The sequence below is a fragment of the Alnus glutinosa genome, chromosome 3 (assembly GCF_958979055.1).
Source record: "Alnus glutinosa chromosome 3, dhAlnGlut1.1, whole genome shotgun sequence".
NCBI lineage: Eukaryota > Viridiplantae > Streptophyta > Magnoliopsida > Fagales > Betulaceae > Alnus > Alnus glutinosa.
The window spans coordinates 24,560,739-24,586,670 of NC_084888.1; the positions used below are offsets into that span (position 1 = coordinate 24,560,739).

The 25,932-nt window shown below is 39.1% G+C and overlaps 1 protein-coding gene and 1 long non-coding RNA gene across 5 annotated transcripts; both read right to left on the reverse strand.

The window, feature by feature from the left end:
* Window positions 1–208: 208 nt before the first annotated feature.
* LOC133862948 (uncharacterized) lies at window positions 209–975 on the reverse strand. Its single transcript, XR_009899338.1, has 3 exons — window positions 962–975; window positions 398–505; window positions 209–277 (listed from the first exon to the last, which is right to left on the reverse strand). It is a non-coding gene; the product is annotated as an uncharacterized LOC133862948 (long non-coding RNA).
* A 10,047-nt stretch (window positions 976–11,022) lies between these two features.
* On the reverse strand, window positions 11,023–14,394 carry LOC133864501 (uncharacterized). 4 transcript variants are annotated; one of them, XM_062300852.1, is made up of 3 exons: window positions 12,403–14,394; window positions 11,356–12,273; window positions 11,023–11,205 (listed from the first exon to the last, which is right to left on the reverse strand). In XM_062300852.1, the coding sequence occupies exon 1, from the start codon at window positions 14,376–14,378 to the stop codon at window positions 12,912–12,914; it is 1,467 nt and encodes a 488-aa protein (XP_062156836.1). In that variant the 5' UTR covers window positions 14,379–14,394; the 3' UTR covers window positions 11,023–11,205; window positions 11,356–12,273; window positions 12,403–12,911. The 4 variants fall into 2 exon arrangements, with proteins under 4 accessions (XP_062156836.1, XP_062156838.1, XP_062156834.1 ...); XM_062300850.1 differs by having other exon boundaries at window positions 12,361–14,394.
* Window positions 14,395–25,932: the final 11,538 nt, after the last annotated feature.

The following is a 25,932-nucleotide window of genomic DNA, read 5'->3' on the forward strand; positions in this document are numbered from 1 at the left end:
CATCTGACTTCTGCCAATAAGAGGCATCTGATTTTTGGTCAAACCTTAAGCATGGCCATACGACACAAGGATATAACATGCCAAGAGTCATTTCAAGAAGAAGAAAAAAAAAAGTTGAAGTAGAAACAAGAAAACCAAGCAGAACGGGTTAGCATTTCAACTAGACAAACTTGTAAATAAAAAGAAACAATATTAAATTGAAAAATACCTCCTGACTCTTTGTGACAACAGGTTCACTAAACCCGCTGATACGCTTGAATGTAGGATGACTTTAAAGCTTAAGGGGAAAAGAGAAAAGAAAAAAAATCTATTTCAGATGAGAGACAGGAAATTATATATAAAATAGATAGAACTTCTATGATTTTTGAAGTAGAGTTGGCAACAAGGGTAAATTTACCTTCTCTTTGAATGCCTCCCACTTTTTACTCCATGGGGACTGCTTTAAGGGTACAATGACAATATCAGTTTTTGCAGCTGAAATCTTCTCTTTGATGTTGGCAGAAACCTAAAAAAAACAATATCATGAATAGTACTTCGCTAATATAGATGATAGTCACTTTTAATATTATCAGAAGGCTTTCAACTTGGTCATATTCACTTGCCAGTGAAATAGAAACCTAGACTTCTCATTAAAACATTCAAAAAGAACAAAAACTAGCAGCTTCTGAATCATCTTCAGAATACCTTCCTCACTCATAGAAATTCAGAGTATCTTCAACTACAACTACAGTTTAAATAACAAGATATTATTAATCTTATTGATAGATGCTCATCTAGAAATGCTTAAGAGTATTCAAGTCACAATTTGAGCTACATATAGAAATAATCCTCTCAATGCTTTTAGTTAAAAACAGGTATGTTGAATCCTTGTCAATGTACAACCTAACCCAAACACAAAAAGAGACATTTTTTTGGAAAATGATTAGTTCTGTGATTGCTTAAAGTATCAGAAATCACTAACCTCACAACCTGAAGTCCTACAACGACATCCCTCTAACATCTTCAACTTTTTGGCAACCTAGTAAACTTACGGTTGTTCCTGCAATAAGCCACTTCAGTAGTCACTAGTCTGTAAATCAGTGGAAGAAGCTCACAAGTAAACAACATTGATCAAAAAATCAACGAAAGTTACACCTACAGCAAAAACTTTGTTATCTGACCTGGTTCTTAATGCTTTGAATTGTCAACATACCTTAGCCATAAAACCAATCACACTAGACAATCAATGTGCACGCATAAATACCACCCTTGCTTCATAAACTATTATACTATATAATATATATGTGGGAAGAGAGGGAAGCGAAGATTCAAAACTAAATAGAACACTAGAGGCTAACAGATATAAGAAGCTTCGTAATTAAATAAAATACAAAAAATTTACAACTACATGAGCTTAATAGTAGGGGGAAAGACATACAAAAAGACAAACTACTACAAAAGGTGTTAATGAGTTTTTTTTTTTTTTTTTTTTTTTTTTTTTTATCACAAACTCAAGTGTCTCATTCCCAATCTTTCCCATTGCAATAGCTCATATTTTTACATAGTTAGATGACCATGCATAAGCCCACTATCACCATCAATCCAATAAACACCTTCAGTTGATCTATGTTAAGAGAAGTTGCCCTAGCTTGAATCATCTTGCACGCTTTGTCCAGGCCTAGGAAGAAGAGAATTTCATATCATAATCATGTCCATTATAACAATTAGTGAATGTATGTAAAAATAAATTATATTGTAAATATAATCTAACATCACAATTGCCATTAGCATATCTATCTTCTCCTGCATCGCCTCCATTTTTTGGTTACACTCTTCATGGTTGTCCATATGGATCACGTCACGCAACCGAGATGAGGATGGGGTAGGTATGACACCATACCCCATGCCTTTAACATGGCCAGATCGGGGGCCCCCTAGTACTTGTGTCATTATGGAAGCTTCCTCTGTGTTGTCAATGCCTTCTTCAGCTGTTAAATCCTTCTTTTGATTCTGCATAATCAGTATAAACTTTAGTTAAGAAGTTCATGCAAGTAAGCTAATTTTATAAATACATTATAAGAAATCATTATTATCAAATAAACGTTCCATTTACTTACGTATAAAGTCTTACAATGTGGGTTCACAAAAGAACCACTTTTCTTTGTGTGAGTCTTCTTAAAAAACTCTACCCAACGAGGCTCGACTCCAGTTTTCTTTGTCTGCAAATAATACACATATAATAAACGTATACTTCCAACAACGTTCTTATAATAATATAATATTTTAAAATTCTTACTTCTTCATCGTGATGACTTATGAATGGTTTGGAGCCAGCCGTGTGATTTGTTAACAATCCACGTCTATTCTTCTTATTCCGTCTAGACTTAACCTGTCGAATGGTGTCCAAAAAAACAGTATTCGTTAAATTAAAGAGTTGTATTCCAAGCATATCTATAACAACATTGTAAATTTAGATTAATAAGATTTACTTTCCATAATTTCTCATCAAATGAGTCGCATATCATAAGCCATGCGTTGACCGCAATACCTTCGGGGACAGTGGACCTTGCCTTAGCTTTACCCTCATCATCACCCTGCTCATTACTTGCTCATTGCCCTCCTTATTGCCCTCCTCTTCATCATCTTTGAGAAATGGTTTATAGTGTTTGTTGTAAAGTTTGTTGCGAAGTCTTGTATAGTTACGCCAAAGTGCTCTATTAAGTGTCAAGATCTCCTCCATACGATTCATGTTCAGGGTGACATAAGACTAACATAGTAATAAAGAAAATAACCGTCAAAAATTTATCACATAATTTGTATTAAATAACGTTATCTCAAACAATGAGAGACATACCGTAAGACGGTTTCTTAACATTGCCTTTTGTTCAGGTGGGACCTTGCACCAAGAAGCATGATGTAGCTCGCAATGGCCGCGAACAATTTTGCTCACCATCTTCGTAAATTGCCCACCACGCTTGCCTACTGCTACCTGAGTCCCATCCTTGATTTCTAGATGAATGGGACCACTTTTAAACAATTCCATAAACTCTATGCACTTATTCCTACCCCTTTTTTTCCGCCCAATTAATGTGCTTGCTGTTAGGCAAAACATGGTGTTAGTATTTTGGTCTTATTCTATGTTTGGACAAAATCACTTATGTGTAAATGATGCGGCAAAAAGGGATTCCACTTCTTAGAGTGAAGTAAGAAGAATTACAAAGTTCCCTATCAGCCGTCTGGACGATGTGTCATCCCGTCCGGACGCCCATCTGTCTACTGTTTCATCCGTCCGGACGACATGTTATTCTGTCCGGATATCAGACAGACAAGCATCTTCTGTCCGGACTACGTGTTTCTTCCGTCCAGACACCTACATCACATCGAGAAGCTTCTGTACAAACTTGCTCCGTCCGGACGCCTATCAGTTCTCGAACGGATCACTGATTCTTTCCAAGTTTCAAGAAAAGGAAGATCAATCAACCGTCCGGATGATGTGGTATCCCGTCCGGACGCGTATCTATGTAAGGCAAGAATCGCAGTTCAAAATGAACCGTCCGAACATCTGACAGCTGTGGTCCGGACGCTGGTGCATCGTATATGGTAACTGCCGATTCAACTTCAACCATCCGAACGTATCCCTCTCATGGTCAAGATGCACGCGCATCAAATATGGAAATTGCGTGTTGAATTTTAGCCGTCCGGACACTCCTGCCCCATGGTCCGGACGCGCGAAGCCTGTTATGGAAATTACTTGCAGCGGACGTGCGTTCGTCCGGACGATCGAGCCATCCCGTCCGGACGATGTTCTTATACAAGAAAGATTTCTCCGCAAAAATTTTAGAAAATCCTGTCGCACAGTTGTCCGTCCGGACAGCCATGGTCCACCGTCCGGACGGCTCCTAGGCAAATTTTGCCTGGCGCCCATTCTAACCCCCAGCCTATAAATAGGGGTCTTTGGGCACTTAGAACTGCAAGAATTTGGTGTGAATTCCATTAGAGCTCAGAAACGTGATATCTCCTCTGAAGTCATTTTTCAAGTGTGCTGTGCTGCAAACCGAAATCTATCTTAGAGGTCGGCTCTAAGGTAAGGACTTCCATTGAAGACCGCTTCAGGTAGGTGAACCTGGTTGGGAAGCGTTCATGTTGGGTTACACGTCAAAGATCAAGGTACGACCACTGCATCGGTACATGTGAGTGTTACTATCTTGTATCTAACTTTGTCTTCTGAATAGTGGAATTCCTGGGTTTGGCTGCCCCGGAGTGGTTTTTCTCTTAACTGAGTTTCCACTTCGTCAACAAAAATATCTGTGTCATTTACTTTCCGCTGTGCTTTAATTTTTGTTGACACTTATGCACACACTTTACTTTTAGAAGTCATTTCAATTTTTCAATTGGTATCAGAGCTTGGTACACTCTAAGAAGATTAATTTCTTGAGTGTTTTTATATTTGACTTTTATCTTTATTATGTCTCAAACTCTTAATTCTATTCCTGCCTTTGATGGCTCGAACTATGGCTATTGGAAGGCACGTATGCGTTTCTCTTTGAAATCTATTGACTGTTGGGGTATTGTTGAGACTGGTTGGACTAAACCAGAGGATACAACACTTGAACTAGTCCCTCAAAAGAACGCTCGCCTTTCAAATGACAAAGCCCTCCATGCTCTATGCCAAGCACTTTCTCCATCTGAATTCGCCAAAATTTCAAATTGCGAATCAGCCAAAGCAGCATGGCAAATTTTGGAAACAACATATGAAGGCACAAAACTTGTAAAATCTGCCAAACTTCAGATGTTGATTTCAAAATTTGAAGAAATTAAGATGTTAGAGGAAGAGACATTTGGAAAGTTTTACTCCAAAATAAGTGACCTGAGGAACTCCATGGTGAGTCTTGGGAAACCTATCTCGGATGTAAAACTCATCCGAAAAATTCTTAGATCTTTGCCCGAGACTTTCAGGATTAAGGTAACGACTATCAAGGAAAGCAAGGATCTTGAAGAAATGAAGATTGAAGAGCTGGTTGGATCTCTTCAAACATACGAGCTGTCTCTGCCCCCGGTCAAGAAATTAAAGACCATTGCTCTTAAGGCTTCCAAGAAGAAGGTAGAAGCCTCCTCTGAAGAAGAATCTGAGGATGAAGAAAAGGCTGTGGCAATGTTTGCCAAAAATTTCAGAATACTAATGAAAGATGATCGGTTCAAGAAGAAGTTTTCTGAAAAAGCCAAGAAACCTCTCAGAGAAGCTGAACCAGAGGATGAGAAAGATCCCAGAGGACACCGATGTTTTGAATGCTCAGGCTATGGGCATATCTGGGCCGATTACGGGAATCTCAAGAAAGGCAAGGGGAAGGCTTATAATGTGACTCTCTGTGATGAGTCCGAAGAAGATGCTCCAAAGTCTGACAAATTTCTGGCTTTTGTGGCCCCTTATATTGAAGAAGAAGACTCTTACTATTCGGAGCATAGTGAGAATGAGGTAGAGCTCAAGGAAGCATACAAAACTCTCTACAAAGAGTTTGAGAAGCTGAGGGAAGGTCGAAAGCAGCAAGTTAATGATCTGAACAGTCTGCATACTGAGAAGAGCTCACTGCTGCTCAAGATACAAGAGCTCGAGGAAAAGCTACTTGAGACACAGCTCCAGCTAGAGAGAGTCACTGATGAGAAGTTGACTCATATGCTGTCCATCCAGATGAGCCCATATGACAAGACTGGTCTCGGGTATGTAGCTTCCTCGTCTGATATTCCTTCTTCCTCAAAGACTGTGTTTGTGCCTCCTACAGTCCCAAAGCTCCCTCCTGTTATTGAAGATAAACAAAAGGAAAAGGTCAATGATGAAGTTCCAGGCACTCAGCAGCCTCAATCCATCAGAAGACCTCATGTTTGCCATCACTGCGGTCTCAGTGGGCACATACGGCCTCAGCGCTCCCTTTTGAAAGCACAAAAGGCCAAAGCCAAGAAAGAAGTGCCTAGACAAGCTCAGTATAGCACTGTACCTGCAACTCAGCATCAGACTCCTTGGCATCAAGCATCCTATCAGGCACCATGGGGACAAGCACCAAGACATCAGTTCCAAGCCCCTTGGTTTCATGCTCCTCAGCGTCAACGGCCCCAACAGTGGTTTGTACCAGCCAATCAGAGTGGCACTTACAAGAGCAAACCTAGGCAATTAAGAAGGCCTCAAGAGCAATACTCCGGTGAGCCTCCTATTTGGATGCAAAAAATGATGGAGTGGATGATGCAGTCTTGTCAGCAACAACATACTGGAAGGCAGACTTGGGCTGAGAAGGATAGTTACCCCATGAGGGGGAACTGACGCACCTAGCAGGTTCGGGTGTTCATGCCTAGGATTTTGTTCCTAATCCTATGGCATCAGGTTTGATTGCTCATTGTATTTGTTATATATTATATGCAATCTAGGAACAAGTTATGTTTGCCCCCTTGTGTTTTCTTGAGAAAACTTTGCAGGTATTTTTGGGGAAGACAGAAAAAGCAAGTTGAGCGACTGTTTTTCTATAATGGCATCATTAAGCGTACACAGGTTTGATCGTGCCTTAGCATATGATGTTTTTTTTCCATATTGCTTGTTGTTTTTGTTTTAAGAAAAAAAAAAAAATTGGGGAGAATTTTCAGGATTTTTTTCTTTGGCTTATTAGATATTGCATGCATTCTTGCCTGATGTCTCAATTTGGTTTGCATTGATTCAATATGCTTAGATATAATTGAGAATTTTGACTATATTGCCAAATGTTTTTCCTGTTTATACAAAAGTAGGATAACTTCTTTCCTCATGCGATGAAAAAGTGTATTATCCCAGACTCCCCTAAAAGGTACATCTTTCCTTCTTTGACTCTTTGCGTTTGGAAATTTTGGATAAGAGAAGAAGTCCTTGATAAGATGGCCAAATTGACCACAGGCTAGTTGAACCTAACATCTATAAACTCTGGCACTCCCTACAGTTTGCAGTTCTATAAGATTCGAGCAGTATTTCATAAAGAGTTTTATGCTTTAAATCTGTTTAATCACTGCTTATGTGCTTAAATTCACCTTGCTCTCTATGAGCAAGTAAAATTTTATCTTGTCCTTTATGGTACAAGTAAAACAAAATATGTGCTGCATCTTAGGGGGAGTGTATCAGATGAGGGTGTCTAGGCCCTAGCAAGTTATAAGGTTTGACTTTTGGCTAATCTGTCTTTGATTTTCTCTCATGTCTAGAAAATCTAGTTACTATTTTGTCATGTCTTGGAAAGTCTTACCTGGTGGGAAAAAAGTCTCCACATACACACACACGCATAGCTTGAGTTGAGTTGCCTATTTGATTTTTATATGATCAAGAAAAATTATTTGTGCCAATTGAAATCTCAACTTCCTTTTATATCTCTGTTTATTTTTTAGATGCGTTCTGATTGTGTTATCAGTTGATTATGTATGCGTTTTCTGACACTGACTTGAGAAAATTTGATCTCTGTAAATTTTTCTCAGTTTTTCTGGTGTTTCAGTGTGGAGCGTCCGGACAGTATTCCTTGGAGTCCGGACGGGTGTAGCATGGTAGTTCGGACGGTATTCTCTGGAAGTCCGGACATGTACAGTGCCTCATCGTCCAGACAGGTCTTGTTGTACGTTCGGACTCACGTGCGCTGTCACTATCGTTCGGACGGGTAATTTATTTCGTCCGAACGAGCATGACCGTTACGCACGTTCTCGAGGCCCACGAGTCCGGACGTCTGGAAAACTCCGTTCGGACGGGTCACCCACAGAGGCTATAAATTGCCCAGAATCGGTCATTCTCTCCCTCATACCCCACCAAATCCACCTTTTGGCTTTTTGTGAGTAATTTTCTTTGGTGTTTTTGGAGTAATATCATTCCTATGTGTCTCTTTGCATTCTCAATCCCTCTTCAGGTATTTTTCTTGTCCTATTCTTTTCAGTTCTTACACTGTTAAAATTTCAATATTTGATCATGAGTGTTATTGAAAGTTTGAGATGCTTATACCATGTTGGGAGTATTTGTAGGACTGTGAAAATTTTTGTCTAAAATTTTATGATAGTCCTCTTACTACTGTTATTCTGCCAAAATTTTTGCTAACCTAACAAGATTTGTTTTGGGATTATTTTCTTTGGAATATTCTTGTTGGTTTTCTTTTTGCAGAATCATGTCTGCCATCAGTTCCCAGCGCCGGGCCCGTCAGAGGATAGAAACAGAGCAAAATGAAATTCAAGCAAAGATTATGGACCGGACTGTTATTTCTGAACGGAACGTGGTTCGTGTAGATATCATGGTGCCTCCGCTGAACAGTATCCATGAGACTATCCAACTTTATCAGTGGACCTACCTCTATAGCTGTGCCTGCATCGTCCTCACCAGGCTGGTCCGACTCTTTTATGCAACCTTGGAGGTTGCTCAGGATGATGAGCGTGGGACGGTACTGCAGTCCACTGTTGACGGACACATAATCACTGTTGATCCCCAGATCATCAGCCAGTTTATCGGGGTACCTGTTCTCGATCTACCAGCCAGTCCATTCAACGAGGTGGTGCTTCCTCCCTCTATGGATGAGCTCCGAGAGTTTTTCCATGCTGCTCCACAAGGTAAGGAGCATCCGACCTCCATCAAGATTGGTGCTCTAGGTCCAGCTCATCGTATGTTGGCCAAAATTATTTTGCACAATTTGTGGCCGGTTACCAGGCGCAGTAATCTGATATTGAAGAAGGCCCAGTTTGTCTATGTTGTTCACTTTCGCCTTCCTTTCTGTCTCTGCAAGCATATTCTGGGAGTCATGCTCGAGGCTCGTGATGAGGGCACTGCCGGTCTTCCTTTCGGCTGCCTCATTACTCAGATCATCCTGCCGTCCAGTATCAATGTAGATGGAGAGCCTAGGATGAAGACGAAACAGCCCCTCAGCAAACAGACTTTGCTGAAGTCGAATGCGCAGCTACGGAGAGAGGATTCTGATGAGGATATACCTGCTGCAATGCATGTTGCTTTTCCAGACGTAGCTTCTTCCTCTCACACTGTCCCGCCATCTGAGCCGGAGGTAAATTTTTCTCAGATTATGGAGGCTCTTACTGCTCTTCAGGGGGGGATGAGCAATATGCAGGTGTCGATGTCCACCTTGCAGTAGTCCGTATCCTTCATGCAGCTGGAAATGCGGTCCATTGGCAAGAGGGTGGAGCAGACCCATCTGAACCTTCAAGAGTGCCTCCAAGTCCATTATCCAGATAGCAGTGATGATGAGGCTGCTACACCCAAGGCTGCACGTCGGATTCCCAAAGCTACACCTATGGCAGAGGATGTTTGATTCCCTCGTGTTTATTTGTTGTCTTTTTATTGTTTTGTTATTCTGAGACAATTTGTTGCTTATTATAACTGTTGAACTTATATTACTCTGTTTCCCGGGTCCTTCTGAGACCGTTAGGGGGAGTAATTTTTATTCAGATGATTGTTTTATTACTCTGTTTACCCTTTGTCCATTTGTGACAAAAAAAGGGAGTAATTTTTATTTTGGACCGGGAATGTATTTCCAAACCGGTCAAGTGATTTTTGTCCCAGAATGGCCAAAGGGGGAGTTTGTTAGTATTTTGGCCTTATTCTGTGTTTGGACAAAATCATTTATGCGTAAATGATGCGGCAAAAAGGGATTCCACTTCTCAGAGTGAAGTAAGAAGAATTACAAAGTTCCCTGTCAGCCGTCCGGACGATGTGTCATCTCGTCCGGACTCCCATCTGTCTACTATTCCATCCGTCCGGACGATGTGTCATTCCGTCCGGACATCAGACAGACAAGTATCATTTGTCCGGACTACGTGTTTCTTCTGTCCGGACATCAGACAGACAAGCATCATTTGTCCGGACTACGTGTTTCTTCTGTCCGGACACCTACATCGCATCGAGAAGCTTCTGTGCAAACTTGCTCCGTCCGGACGTTTCAGCAGCACGTCCGGATGCCTATCAGTTCTCGAACGGATTAGTGATTCTTTCCAAGTTTCAAGAAAGGGAAGATCAATCAACCGTCTGGACGATGTGGTATCCCGTCCGGACGCGTATCTCTGTAAGGCAAGAATCTCAGTTCAAAATGAACCGTCCGGACATTTGACAGCTGTGGTCCGGACGCTGGTGCATCGTATATGGTAACTGCCGATTCAACTTCAACCATCCGGACGTATCCCTCTCATGGTCCGGACGCACGCGCACCAGATATGGAAATTGCGTGTTAAAGTTTAGCCGTCCGGACACTCCTACCCCATGGTCCGAACGCGCGAAGCCTGTTATGGAAATTACTTGCAGCAGACGTGCGTCCGTCCGGACGATCGAGCCATCCCGTCCGGACGATGTTCTTATACAGGAAAGATTTCTCTGCGAAAATTTTGGAAAATCCTGTCGCACAATTGTCCATCCAGACGGCCATGGTCCACCGTCCGGACGGCTCCCAGGCAAATTTTGCCTGGCGCCCATTCTGACCCCCGGCCTATAAATAGGGGTCTTTGGGCACTTAGAGCTACAAGAATTTGGTGTGAATTTCATTAGAGCTCAGAGACGTGATATTTCCTCTGAAGCTGTTTTTCAAGTGTGCAGTGCTGCAAACCGAAGTCTATCTTAGAGGTCGGCTCTAAGGTAAGGACTTCCATTGAAGACCCCTTCAGGTAGGTGAACCTGGTTGGGAAGCGTTCGTGTTGGGTTACACGTCAGAGATCAAGGTACGACCACTGCATCGGTACATGTGAGTATTACTGTCTTGTATCTAGCTTTGTCTTCTGAATAGTGAAATTCCTGGGTTTGGCTGCCCCGGAGTGGTTTTTCTCTTAACTGAGTTTCCACTTCGTCAACAAAAATATCTGTGTCATTTACTTTCCGCTGTGCTTTAATTTTTGTTGACACTTATGCACACACTTTACTTTTAGAAGTCATTTCAATTTTTCACATGGAAACGTAGTCAATTATATCTAGTAAAGTAGTATGTACGTAGTCTATAACAAAAAAAGAAAGAAAAAAAGATCCCTTTAAAAATCAAAAGACGACTACACAAATAACATATGTGCACTTACATGATGTAGTTGGGATAGATCCCTGTGAACTCGACTGAGCCGCTGAATGCACTGCATTAGTCATCGGTGAGTCTGTACCCATATCTTCACTTTCCTCAATGGGAGATTATGAGCCATGATGATTAATATGGGCTTGGCCCCAGCCCTGGCCTGGGCCTCCCCTTGCTCTCCTTTTTCGTGCCACCATTTCTATTAGGGTAACAACATGCCAAAGAAACGCATCAGACATATAACAATATTACATCATACTTAGTCATTATGAAACATGTTCATTCAAATAATTTAATTAACTATACATTATGAAACATCAAACAATATGTTCATACAGTAAATACTTACACCAAAATGAAATATATTCAACACATATCATCATCAGAGTTTGTATCAGTGTCGCTCGAAAACTCCTCTTCGTGTTCAGAGTCTGTGTTTTCATTACTTGACAACTCTTCTTCATCATCGGAGTTTGTATCATGTTCCTCATTATACAAGTTATCGTCATTGAACATGTTTTCATCAAGTTCCACATATACTTCATCAACAGCTATTGGGATAGGTTCCACGTCATCTCTTCATAACAAATTTGAGTCTTCGTTATTTGCTTCTACAGTAATGGCATTACCCCCAACACATTCACGTTCCTGGTGTACCTCACCACTGACTCCTTGGTCCTCTTCTTCATTATCTCTCTCTAGTATTGTTGGAATATCATATATGTTTCTATGAGTCATCTTCTGCACCACTTTCCAACTACCACCCAATTTGATATCATTCAAGTAAAATACTTGTGAAGCTTGAGATGCTAAGATAAACGGGTCAGATTCATACCATGTACGAGAAGTATTTACAGTTTTAAAGTATTGGTCTGTTTGCATTCCCGTTCTAATCCCAGTGTTCCACCAATCGCACTCAAACAAATATACGTGATTTGGGCCCGGGTAACGTAACTCCAAAATGTTCCTCAACACACCATAGAACTCAATATTCGACGTGCCATGCTCACCTCGAACAACAATACCACTGTTTTGAGTAGTACGAGTTTGTTCACATTCTGTTGTGTGGAACCTAACCCCATTCACAATACAACCTTTGTATGATCTAACTAGATAATTAGGCCCGCATGCAAGATCATATAATTGTTTTGAAACATTCGCCGCATTGCTCCCACATATACGATTTTGAAACCAACGTTCAAATTCGGCTTCATGCCTCTTCTCAATGTGAAGGCTGGATTCTCCACTAACCTTTTGATAGTGTTCACTGCATAAAAAATACAAATAAGTACTCATCTTCATTATCAATTACATTGCACATAAAGGAAAAATAAACAATCATTGTTACACTTACTCCAAGTACGAAGCAGTTTCCTTACAATTGTTAAGAACATACCATCGAGCCCTTGTGAAAACCTTCTCTTCAAGTGTTACAAATTTTGCTACTCCCAAAGGTCGAACTCGTTGAGAGAACACATCCAAGCCTATACTCCTTTCCTCTAGCCATCTGTCAACATTTCTCTCTTCACGAGTCCATCTTGTCTCAATCCCACGAAGATAAGAGGAGCAAAATGTCAAACACTCATCAGATAAATAACATTCGGCAATTGACCCCTCTGGGCGTGCTCTATTCCGCACAAACCGCTTATATTTACCAAGTGTTCTTTCCACTGGATACATCCAACGGTATTGTACTGGTCCAGCAAGCTCAGCCTCTCGAGGTAAATGAACAGCTAGATGAACCATAATATCAAAAAATGCAGGCGGAAAAATCTTTTCCAACTTGCATAGAATCACGACAATGTTGTCCTTCATTTGCTTCAAGACATCTAATTTCAATGTCCGTGCACACAGTTGCTTAAAAAAGTTACTCAGCTCAATCAATGTTGTACGTATTTCGGTTGTTTAATATCCACATATTGCAATAGGGAGTAAACACTGTAAGAAGACATGACAATCGTGGCTTTTCATTCCCGAAATCTTACTAGGAAGCTTGTTCACACATCGACCGATGTTAGATGCATACCCATCAGGAAACTTCACACCTTTCAGCCAATCACATAAAGTTTTCTTCTCATCTTGTGTCAAGGTGTACTTTGCAAGTAGCATTGATCGAGCTGCACCATTTGTCTGCAAGTGCAATTCTTTGCGTATACCCATCTCATACAAATCCATTCGTGCCTTGGCCGTGTCCTTTGTCTTTCCATCAATATTCATCAATGTACCCAAGACACTATCACATATGTTCTTCTCAATATGCATGACGTCTAAATTGCGTCTTAGTTTCAGTGTTGACCAATAAGGCAATTTGAAAAAAATACTTTTCTTCATCCAATTCAACTCATCATCTGTGCGCTTCCTCTTTGTTCCACATACTTTTCCAAACTGCACATCTGTAACATGCATTAGTTGTTGTAACAGTTGATCACCAGACAATTCTTTAGGTTTCATTCTATGCTCCTCAGTACCGTCGAACAATGATTTGTTTTTCCGCCATACATGGCCTTGAGGTAAGAAACGGCGATGACCCATGTAACACACCTTTCCACCATACTTCAACCATTTGTATGTTGTATCCTTGTTACATACTGGACATCCAAGCTTTCCCTTAGTAGACCACCCAGATAAATTTGCATATGCAGGAAAATCGTTTATAGTCCATAATAATGCCGCATGCAATTTAAATGTTTGTTGCGTCAACGCATCGTATGTGATTACGCCTTCATTCCATAATTCATGCAAATCATCCACCAACGGTCGCAAATACACATCAATTTCGTTTCCGGGTGCTGTAGGCCCAGGGATAAGTAACAACAACATTATATGTGGATCCTTCATACACTTCCACGGAGGTAAATTATATGGCATAAGTACTACTGGCCATATGCTATATGATGTACTCATATTACCAAATGGGTTAAAACCATCACTTGCTAAACCAAGCCGCACGTTGCGGGAATCTTGAGCAAACCAATCATGCTCTTTATCAAATTCTTTCCACACAATAGAATCGGTTGGATGTCTTAGGGCATTGTCATCATGTTGCCGTTCATCTTTGTGCCACCTCATATTCTTGGCTGTATCTTTTGACATAAACAATCGTTGCAACCTTGGTTTTATTGGGAAATACAGTAAGACCTTTTGAGGGATTTTCTTACCGCTACCTTTGACATTACTCCATCTTGAGGTTTTGCATTGTGGACATTCTTCTTTATCAGCTTGTTCCTTCCAAAAAAGCACACAATCATTCTTGCATGCATGTATCGACTCATATCTAAAACCCAAGCCTTGCCTAACCCGTTTTGCTTCATAATACAATCTAGGCAATGTCTCTCCATCTGGGAGGGCTCTCCTCATCAAATCAATCATCATATCAAACACCTTGTTACTCATGTTGCAAAGCGTATTTATATGAAGCATATTCACAATGAAAAAGAGTTTTGAAAATTGCTTACAGCCTAGATAAAGTTCACGATGGGCATCTTCACACAATGGGTCAAAGGAGGTTCTATGTTTGTAATCATTGGTCGTGGGACCTCGAGTAGTAGAAGAATCGCCCATATTAGGAACCGGAAACGTCCCCCTATGAACATCGTTTAACAAGTCATCAATCTCATCAAGGTCCTCTACACTTGCATTGTTTGGTGTATGCTCAACATGCATATTATTTGTAGTAAACGAATCTTCCCCATGAAATATCCATTGAGTGTAACTCGAATCAATTCCATTTTGATACAAGTGATTCTCCACCACGTTTATATATTCATAACATCAATTTGCACACTTACGGCATGGACACCTCGTCATACCACGTCCATCCAAGCAACAAACTGCCATTCTCATGAAATCATCAACACCTTTTTTATATCGTTCAGACAATCGTCTAGTTTCCTGCATCCAACTCTTATCCATCTTGATATCCCTATAAGAAGTTACGATATTTGAAGCAGTTGGTCAAATGTTATATAGTTTATCATCATGTTTTCATTTAATTCACACTCAGAGCCATAAAAAACATCAAAGTCACTACCAGTTTTCTCTTTCCACAATATTCTACCATATTGCAAATGTATGCTTCTCCTATATATGTGGAAAGATATGAACAAGGGTTGATATAGAAAACAGCTCTTCATTTTCATAGATTTTCTTCCTATTAACAAATGCAAACCATCATGTCTTTTGACATTCAAAAAATGTACGACAGTTGTTGAATTACAAAATAAAGAAGAATAAAATTCAACAGGAAATTAAAAAGTGGTTCTATTCAAAACCCCACATGGGCTTGAGCTGAATCTGTTTTTCAACCATTATTTCAAAGATGTGGACTTCAACTGCAGATTGTTAATGTTGCTTATCAATTTTTAGGCGAAGTTGTATTCAAGAATTTCTAACAGTTGAGGTGAATTCAAGAATTTCTCTCCACCCAAACATGACACACATTAGAGCTGTCCAAGAATTTTTTTTCTTTTTATATAATGATTAGCTAGCCTACTGCAATTCAAAATGCTAGTCTCCAACGAACCTGCCTATAAATCCATAATGTATTAAGCAATTCCCTTTACATTCTACAATATTTTTGCAGAAAAAGTAGAGTATATATCACCAGAATATCTCCACAGAAGAAGTGTCTATATAGGAAATACAAATTGGCATTCAATTAATTATGATTCATTGATTCCATATACAGGAAATGAAATTCCATTCCTTTTGGTACTAAAGGGGGCAATGATTTTAACGACAAACAATTTATTGACTAATTTATTTCCTATATAGATTCTAATGACAAACAAGAACCATGTAATGTGAAAATATAAATTGAACTATAAACATTGAGTAATACATGAATTAAATTCTAATCTGGAAAAAAAAAAACATTTATTTAAAAACTTTGGACAGTTCAAGTAAATTAAAAATAAACTATATCACCTATAAACCTCTATGTTATAATTCGTTAATAAAACCCACCGGTTGCCTACTCTATTTCCCTAAATCTATTTTGTTTAGTTTAATAGAATAAAACTATTTTTTTAATATTATATATATATATATATATATATATATATATTAGGTACCACTTTTCTTTCTCTCTTTCTTTCACTGTTTTTTGTCTAGCTACTAATACTACCACTGAATCCAATAGGGATCGATGCACATGTGGATTGGTGACCGCACCATTTGTGCAACAACAAGGAGTTTGGCCATGCCGGCTCCATTGGTTCAAGTTCTTGGACTATATATACAATGCGCGCGTGAAGAATGATCTTAATATATAAGTTGTATAAAACAGAGCAAATGAATGCAGTACCAACAAACCCTATTTTCCTCAAGAAGTAAACGTGTAAATCAAAAGTTTCTTGCTAACCAAGCATATATTACCGTGCTATCCAGGAAAGGCATGTTTTTAAATATATATATATATATATATATATATATATATATATATATATATATATATAATAGTAAAAAAGAAAGGACAAAGTTCTATTAAAAATGCATGACTTTAAGGACACATGTGAGTCTACTGAATTAAAAGAATTTCCTACAACCCAATTTGGAGGATATCCAAAAAGAAAAGTTGGGACTCAAACCAAAAAAAGGATTTTTGACACAAGCATAAATCTTTGAATGTGTTATGGCAACTAAGTCGTTCTATATATGAACCTTGTGACACAGCGGAAGCGAGGGGTGAAAGAAGAGTTGTCCTCTTTTCACAAAAACTCAACACAAGTGGAAACAAGGACTAAAATTCCTATTGCATGCTGTCAATACTGAATTTTCTTTATAACGGTTCTGAACTTATAACAACTCCAAGGTATTTCTTTTTCTCTCAATTTCAATGATGGGTAATTAATATATCATAGTGATCGATGATGGCTTCAGAGATCGAGTTTGATCAATCTCATTATCATATATATATACAGAGCTACTGGAATTCAAACTATCCATAGGGAATTATGTCAAAGAGTATCAATGAATTACTCTCAGGTAATTAATTTTCAGTTTCAATTTGTACCTTTATAAAATTTTAAAATTAACATGTGTAAGCTTTCATAATTAATTAAGCCTTTTCGTTTTGTGACGTCTGCGCGCACGTACGTAGATGAGCCTACGGGGACATCAATCAGCGAGGAAGCTGCAAATATTATGAGAGACCCAGAAGATCAGGCCCTTGAAGCTACAGATTCTTCTACATCTTCTTACAGAGACCTCGCTAGCACCAACTCCATCAACAAGGAAACCCTATTCTCCATAGGTTCTTCTGGTATCTAATTCTTCGGATTTATGTTTTTAATGAGTATTTTGAAATAATTGTAAGGTTCTAATCCAAGTTTCCACAATTTACAGAGAATCTAACCCAATCTTTAAATGGATACAAAAAATCCCCAAATTTGCAACACATAATCATCGTTGGTGCTCTGCCATAGATGGAAATTGCAAAGAGAGAGAACCAAACCTGGGCTGGTGAGAACGAAGGGGAGTAGATCGAACGGCGTGGAGGTGGCCAGAGGATTTAGACTGGGCGGCGACGACGAGGTGGGCAGCGATGTCAACCTGCACTGCTTGGATTAGAGAGAGAGATGTTTGATATATTCTATTAGAGTGAAATGTGTAGGAGATCGAGAGAGGAGTTTTTTTTTATTATTATTACAAAAGATAAGCTCAAAATGACGAAAGTTCTTTCACTTTAGCGCCTTCTTTTTTTCACCTTAGCGCCTTCCTTTCTCGCGTGAAGTGTTGGGTATTATGTTGGTGTCGCCGCTGATAGTCATATATTAATAATTTGACCGAATTTTTTTTTTTTTTAATTTGTTAGAAAAAAAAAAAAAAAAAAACTAATGTTATAAATTTCTTAATAACTATTTAAAAATATATATGTTATACATATATAACTTCTATAATCTTTTATATATATATATATATATATATATATATATATATATATAGAGAGAGAGAGAGAGAGAGAGAGAGAGAGAGAGAGACACGTTTGCGGTTGTCTACCCATAATACCATTGGAGTTATTAAAAAAATGAAAAAAAAAAAAAAAAAAAAAAAAAAAAAAAAAAAAAAGCCATTTGAAAGAAAAAAAAAAAATTAAAATTAAGGGAGCTAATATGAAAAAGGCCACCTCTTTTTGGTATTTTTAGTTTTTCCCCCTTTTGTTTATTTTTTTAATAATTTTCATTTTTTTTTTCAAATGGTAATTTTTTAATAACCACAAAGGCATTTTGGGCAAAAAAATGACAAAGTGTCTAATTTGACACGCGGTGGTAGTTAAGGGGGCACCGGTGAATTTTTAAAATTTGAATGTGTAAATGAAAATGTGGTCATGTTTATGGGCTAAAGTATATCACAATCGTACATTAGATCAATTTAATGTTTGATCAATCATGATTGATCCAACAATTTTATCACAATCGATCGGATGTTTGTATTATGATTGATAGTTCTAATGTACAAGAATAATAAAAAAAAATCCATAGTCATGATCGATTGAAATAGCTACAAAATGATCGATCAGATGTTCTTAACGTGACTCATCATACTAATGCAAAATCCATAGAGTCAAGTTAGATCGAACTAATGCACTAGGATCTATCGGGTGTTCGATTGATCCTACAATCCTATCACAATCGATCGGACTAATGCAAAATGATTGATCGGATGTTTGTATTACGATTGACAGTTCTAATGTACAATGATAATAATAAAATAAAATCCATGACAAAACCCTTTGATTGTATAACAAATTATCGTTTAAAATTAATTGTTCAACAACCAATTAATTTAGACTTAAAATATTGATTTTTCACAATATAAAAAAATATATATATAACAAATCTCTACTAAAAATTGAATAAAACGGTGCATATATAATAATAAGGGTTAAGTACAAAATTGCCCCATTTGGTTTGCAAACTTTTTTTTTTACCCCCTCAGTTTTATTTGTAATCATAGGTTGTACCTATATTATGGGAAAATATGCAAATGGTACCTATGTCCATTTTTCCATCCAAAACTAATGGAAATCACGTCAGCGCCACGTGGCACAATTCAAAATGCGACACATGCCCACAATATATATATATATATATATATATATATATATATATATATATATATATATATATATATATATATATATATATATATATAATTTTAAGGCTTTTTTTAAAAAAAAAAAAAAAAAAAAAAAAAAGCTGTAAGGGTTGCTTTTGGGCCACATGGGGGTTGCCGGCCACCCCCATTTGGCCCGAACCACCTTTAAGGCAAAACCCTCAAAGTTTTTTTCTTCCTGTTTTGCCCTTGGGGGTGGTCGAACCACCCTCATGGCTCATGGGGGTGGTTCGGCCACCCCCATATCGGCCGGTCTGGGGGTGGCCGAACCACCCTCGTGACCTATGTAGGTGGTTCGGCCACTCCTAAGGGCCTTATATATATATATATATATATATATATATATATATTGTGGCCACGTGTCACATTTTGAATGGTCCACGTGTCGCTGATATAGATTTCTGTTAGTTTTGGATGAAAAAATTGATAAAGGTACCATTTGCATTTTTTCCCATAGCACAGGTACCACATTTGATAACAAATAAAAATAATGGGGCAAAAAATAAAGTTTGCAAACTACAAGGGGCAAGTATGTATTTAACCCTAATAATAAAAAAAAACTTAAAAAAAATACACTACAAGAATTAATTTTTTTTCCTATATATATATATGTGGGTTTTTTTCCTGTATATAACGATTATCAACAACGATCAAATAGTCGTTGCTAATTATGCTATAGGTTATTAGCAACGACACATAAAATCGTTGCTGATAATCAAGTATTAGCAACGACCCTCAATGTCATTGCTAATAAGTGGATATCAACAACGACAACCAGTCCTTGCTGATGTGCTTTTATTTTTATTAGTTTTAATAATCAGAAGAGCAATAGCAACAACTTTGTGGTTATTGCTGATAATCAATTATTAGCAACGACACACTAAAGTCGTTGCTAATAAGTGACTGTTGCTGGTGATCTACTTATCAGCAACGATATTTGTCATTGCTGATATTAATTACTATTAGCGACAATTATTTTTCGTTGCAAATGTTATATTATCGTCGTTAATACTTTCCCGCCATGCAACGCGTGCGAGAAGAAAATTACCACGAAGGTATTTGTGACGACTTATTAGCAACGCCACATTTATCGTTGCTGATATAAATTTTTTTTTTGACATTAGCAACAAGTTTTAGCAACGGCATATAAGTCGTTGCTATAGATCTATTATTAGCAACGACATTGAAAAGTCGTTACTATTAAGTGATCTTTAGCAACTACATTTATGTCGTTGCTAAAAATGTCGTTGCTACTGGCCAAATTTCTTGTAGTGAATTAATACACTCTGTTTAAGATTCAATTCTTGAGTGTTATTTGTTTGACTTCTATCCATAATGTCTCAAAGTCTTAATATTGTTCCTACCTTTGATGGTAGGAACTATGGCTTTTGGAAAGCTCGTATGCGGTTCTTTTTAAAATCCATTGACTGTTGGAGTATTGTTGAAACTAGTTGGACTAAGCCAGTGGATACAACTCTCGAACTAGTTCCTGAGAAAAACGCACAACTTCCCAATGATAAAGCCTTCCATGCTCTGTGTCAAGCACTTTCACCATCTGAGTTCGCAAGAATCTCAAATAGCGAATCCGCTGAAGAAGCGTGACAAATTCTGGAAACAACATATGAAGGCACTAAACTTGTTAAATCTGCCAAACTTCAAATGTTGATTTCCAAATTTGAAGAAATTAAGATGTTGGAGGATGAGACATTTGGAGAGTTTTACTCCAAGATGAGTGACCTAAGAAACCAAATGGTGAGTCTTGGGAAAACCGTCTCGGATGTAAAACTCATCCGTAAAATTCTAAGATCTTTGCCTGAGCTTTTTAGGATCAAGGTAACCATAATTGAAAAGAGCAAAGATCTGGAAGAAATGAAGATTGAAGAGTTGGTGGGATCTCTTCAAACTTATGAGCTGTCATTGCCCCCAGTTAAAAAGCTAAAAACTAATGCTCTGAAAGCTTCCAAGAAGAAGGTCGAAGTCTCAGCTGGAGACGACTCTGAGGATGAAGAAAAAGCTATGGCCATGCTGGCCAAGAACTTTAGAAAATTAATGAGAAATGAGCTGTTCAAGAAGAAATTTTTCGAAAAAATGAAAAAGGTACCCAGAGAAGCTAAACCTAAGGAAGCTGAGAAGAAAGATCTCAAGGGCCCAAGATGTTATGAATGCTCAGGGTTTGGGCATATCCAGGCCGATTGTGGGAATCTCAAGCAAGGTAAGGGGAAGGCTTGAAAATAAATTATTGACTTCTAATTTAACCAAGTGTGTGTGTTTGTGTGCAAACAAATATCTTAAATACGGAATTTAAATATGACAAGATATTTGTTACGAAGTGGAAACTCTGTGAAGAGAAAAACCACTCCGGGGCAGCCAAACCCAGGAAATCCACTATCCAAAAACAAAGCTAGTTACAAGACACTCGTACTCACATACCCTTAAGCAGTAGTCATACCTCTAACTCTAACGTGTAACCCAACACGAATGCTTCCCAACCAGATCTTCCACCTGAATGGGTTTTTGATGGATTCATTTACCTTAGGGCCGACCCCTAAGATAGACTTCACACGAACAAATGAGCTCACACTAGCAACAGCTTGAGAGCTAGCGGATCTTCGATTCTCCTTAAACACCCTCTCAAAGCACTATGGAATTCACTGTCGAATTCTGTACAAAGCACTAGCCTAGAGCCCCCTATTTATAGGCTTAAAGAGACCTCAAAAACTGCTGAGATTCAGACTCTGGCTGGCGAGCGTCTGAACGGAAGTTAGCCACGTCCGGAAGGTTTTCTGCGATATCCTTTAAAAAACAGCGCAATTCTATCTTTATCAGGTTTACGTCCGGACGGCTTGACCAAGCATCCGGACGGTCTTCGCTAAAATCCTTTCCACATTTGAACAGAACTCTAGAATATTCTGAAATACTGGACATCGTCCGAACATGTTGCCACGTCGTCCGGACGTCTTGCAGAGACTTCCCAACAGTGTCGACTTCTGAAATTTAACTCCTTGTTGAATACTGATTGACCTAGCGTCCGGGCGGTGTTGCTCTGACGTCCGGACGTCTTCCTCGTTATCTGCTGGACACTGAGGGGCGTCCAGACGCCTTCAAAGGCCCGTCCGGACGGTTGCACAAGAACCGGTTGTTTTTGTCTTGGATTTTGCAAGGACTTTTCATGGACATCTTTAAAAAGCTTGTGATTAGTTATTGTCTTTGATTTGATCATTGTATGAATACATGAAGATTCTGAATTGAAAACCGACCATCCTGTTAAAAAGCAACCATTACATAAAGTGTTTTTGTTTTATCCAGAATGTAGTCAATATAAAATACTAACAAGGCTTATAACGCGACTCTCAGTGAAGAGTCCAAAGAAGAAGAAGCTCTTGAGCAAGAGAAATTTCTAGCCTTTATGGCTCCACATGTCGAAGAAGAAGATTCTTACTCAGAGCATAGTGATGATGGGGAAGAACTCAAGGAGGCCTATAAAACCCTCTATATAGAGTTCGAAATGCTGAAGGAAGGTCGCAAGCAACACATTCATGATCTGAACAGTTTGCAAACTGAGAAGAGTTCATTGCTGCACAAAATACAAGGGTTAGAGGAGAAGCTGCTAGAGACATAGCTCCAATTAGAGAGAGTCACTGATGAAAAGCTGACTCACATGCTATCAATCCAGAAGAGCCCAACCGACAAAACTAGTCTCGGGTATGTAGCTCCTCCCTCTAATACTCCCTCTACTTCCAGGACTGTCTTTGTTAAGCCTAAAATCCCAGAGCCTCCCCCCACTGTTGAAGATAAAGGGAAGGACAAAATTAATGGAGATGTTCCAGGCACTCAAAAGCCTCATTTCATCAGAAAATCTCCTATATGCCATCACTGCGGTCTAAGTGGGCATATCCGACCCCAGTTCTTCCTTCTTAAAGCACAAAAAGCAAAGGTCAAGAAAGAAGTGCCCAGACGGGGCAATCCAAGACCAAATCCAAGCACTTTAAAAGGCCGCAGAAGGTGGAAGATGATCAATACTGCATGGAGCCACCTATTTGGATGCAGAGCATGATGGAGTGGATGGGTCAACAGATGAAGTCCTGCCAGCAACCACCCACAGGAAGGCAGGCTTGGGTTAGAAAGAAGGAAGACCTTCACCCCATGAGGGGGAATAGACTCACCTAGTTGGTGAAGGTACTCATGTCTAGGATTTGGTTCCCAATCCTAAGGCATCAGGTTAGATTGCTTGATTCTTACTTGATATACTATGTGTTTACTGTGCAATCTTGGAACCATCTTTTTCCCCCATATTTCTCTTGAGAGAATATTGCAGGTACTATCTAGGGAAGACAGAAAAAGCAGGTTGAGCGACTGTTTTTCTATATTAGCAACATCGAGCTTACACAGGTTTGATCATGTCGTGCATGTTATAAGATGTCATTTCCATATAGCATTTTGTTTAATAATAAAAATAAATAAATAAATAATTGTTTTTGGGGAGAAATTGCAGGAAATTTTCTTTGGCATGACAGATATTGCTTGTGTTTTTACCTGATATCTCAATTATTTATGCATTAATTTACTGTGCTTAGATATGATTGAAAGTTTATGACTATATCTGCCAAGTTTTTCCTGTATATGCAAAAGTTGGATAGCTTCTTTCCTCATGCAATGAAAATGTACACTATCCAAGACTCCCCTAAAGGTACATCTTTCATTCTCTGACTTTTTGCTTCTGGAAATTCTGAATAAGAGAATAGATTTTTGATAAGATGGCCAAATTGACCAAAATGCTAGTTGAACCTAGAGCCTAAAAATTCTAGCATTTTCTCTACGTTGCAACATCAAAAGAATCAAGCAGTTACTCTTATGAATTATGCGCTATGTATGTATATTCACTACTTATGTGCTAAATTTGCAATATGTCTTGTCCTTCATGGTGCAAGTAAAATTTTACCTTGTCCTTCATGTTACAAGTAAAACAATTGGGTGTTGCATCTTAGGGGGAGTGTATCAGATGAGGGTGGCTAGGCCCTAGTAATTTATAAGGTTTGACTTTTGACTAATCTTTCACTGATTTTCTCTCTTGTCTAGAAAATCTGGTTGCTTTTTGTCATATCAGTGATAGTCATACCTTTTGGGAAAAGTCTTCACACACACACGCATTGCATGAGTTGAGTAAACTATTTAAATTTTCTGTCTACAAGAAGATCTTTGTGCTGATTGAACTCTGAACTCTCTTTTATATCTCTACATAGTTTTGAGATGCTATCTATTTGCTTTGTCAAAATAATTATACATGCATATTCTGAAGCTGACTTTAGGAAAAATAATTTATGCAAATTTTCCCTCAATTTTTCTGTCTTTTCAGTGTGAAGCGTTCGGACGGCCTCTCTTTGCGTCCGGACGGGTGCGACTTCGACGGCCGAACTGTAAGGTTACACGTCCGGACACGCGTGGCCTGTCGCATGTTTACGACGCAACGCGCGTCCGGACAGGTTAATGAGCCATCCAGACGAGGACCCCACTGGTTTTAAAAACCCTGGCCGCCTCATTTTTTAGCTACCCCACTCAATTTCTCTTCCTCTTTTGGTGTTTAGTGCATAATTTCTTGAGATTTTTTGCTTTATCTCGTCTCATTTTGTCCTCTTGTGCTTACATCTCTTCTCTACAGGTATATTTTTTTGCCCTTCGTATTCCTTTAGTATTTTGTTATCTATTGGAATATTTTATTTTTGGAAAATGTTGTTTTTGTGATATCTGTTGTGTTGGGATTATCTTGTTTTCGTAGTATTTTGAACTGTATTGTGTTTTTGATAGATGTAATTTTTGGAAATGTCTAATTTACTACCGTTATAATGCCAGATTTTATTTTGAAACTAACAAGCAAATGATCGTTTTGGATTATTTCTGGAAATCTTGTTGGTTATTCTTTTTGCAGAACCATGTCTGCTGGCAGTCCACAACACAAGGTCCGACAGAGGACAGATGTAGAGTTGGCAGCTCTGAGAGCCAAAATCATGAACAGGTTTGTCATTGCCGAACAGAACGTGGTTCGGGCAGATATTATGGTGGCCACGCTAGATAGCATTCATGATATCATCCAAACCTATCACTTGGGCTACCTCCACAACTGTGCTTGTGTTGTCCTCACCAGACTAGTCCGCCTGTTTTATGCAAATCTTGAGGTCGTGCAGGATGATGACCGTGGGCTAGTTCTTCAGTCCTCTGTGGATGGTCACATCATTACAGTTGATCCTCATATCATCAGCCAGATCATTGGGGTACCCGTGCTTCAGCAGTCGACCAGCCCGTACAATGAGGTGGTCTTGCCTCTGTCTCTGGATGATCTTCGAGAGTTCTTTCAGGCTGTGCCTCAGGGTGAGGAGCGTGCCACCTCCATCTAGATTGGTGCCCTATCTGCCCCACATTGCATGCTTGCCAAGATTGTCGAACACAATATCTGGCCCATTGTGAGGCGCAGTGATCTGATTTTGCAAAGGGCCTAGTTTGTTTATGCCATCAGTCTTCACTTGCCCTTCTGCCTGTGCAAGCATATTCTGGGTGTAATTTTGGAAGCTCGTGATGAGAGCAATACCGACCTCCCACATGATTGCCTACTCACTCAGATTATTCTACAGTCCGGCATCGGCGTCACTGGAGAACCAAAAATGAAGATTCAGGACCCCATCAGCAAGCAAACGCTGATGAAGTCTAACGCCCAATAGAGGCGTGATGATTTGGATGATGCTCCACAGCCCCCTCTCATCCCTGTCAGAGTTCCTGACATGGTATCCTCTTCACAGACTGCTCCTCCAGAGCAAGATTC

What these genes read in the sequence shown, in the direction of transcription:
- LOC133864501 (XM_062300852.1), bottom strand. Translation starts at nt 14,378, where the DNA reads ATGATGATTGATTTGATGAGGAGAGCCCTCCCAGATGGAGAGACATTG.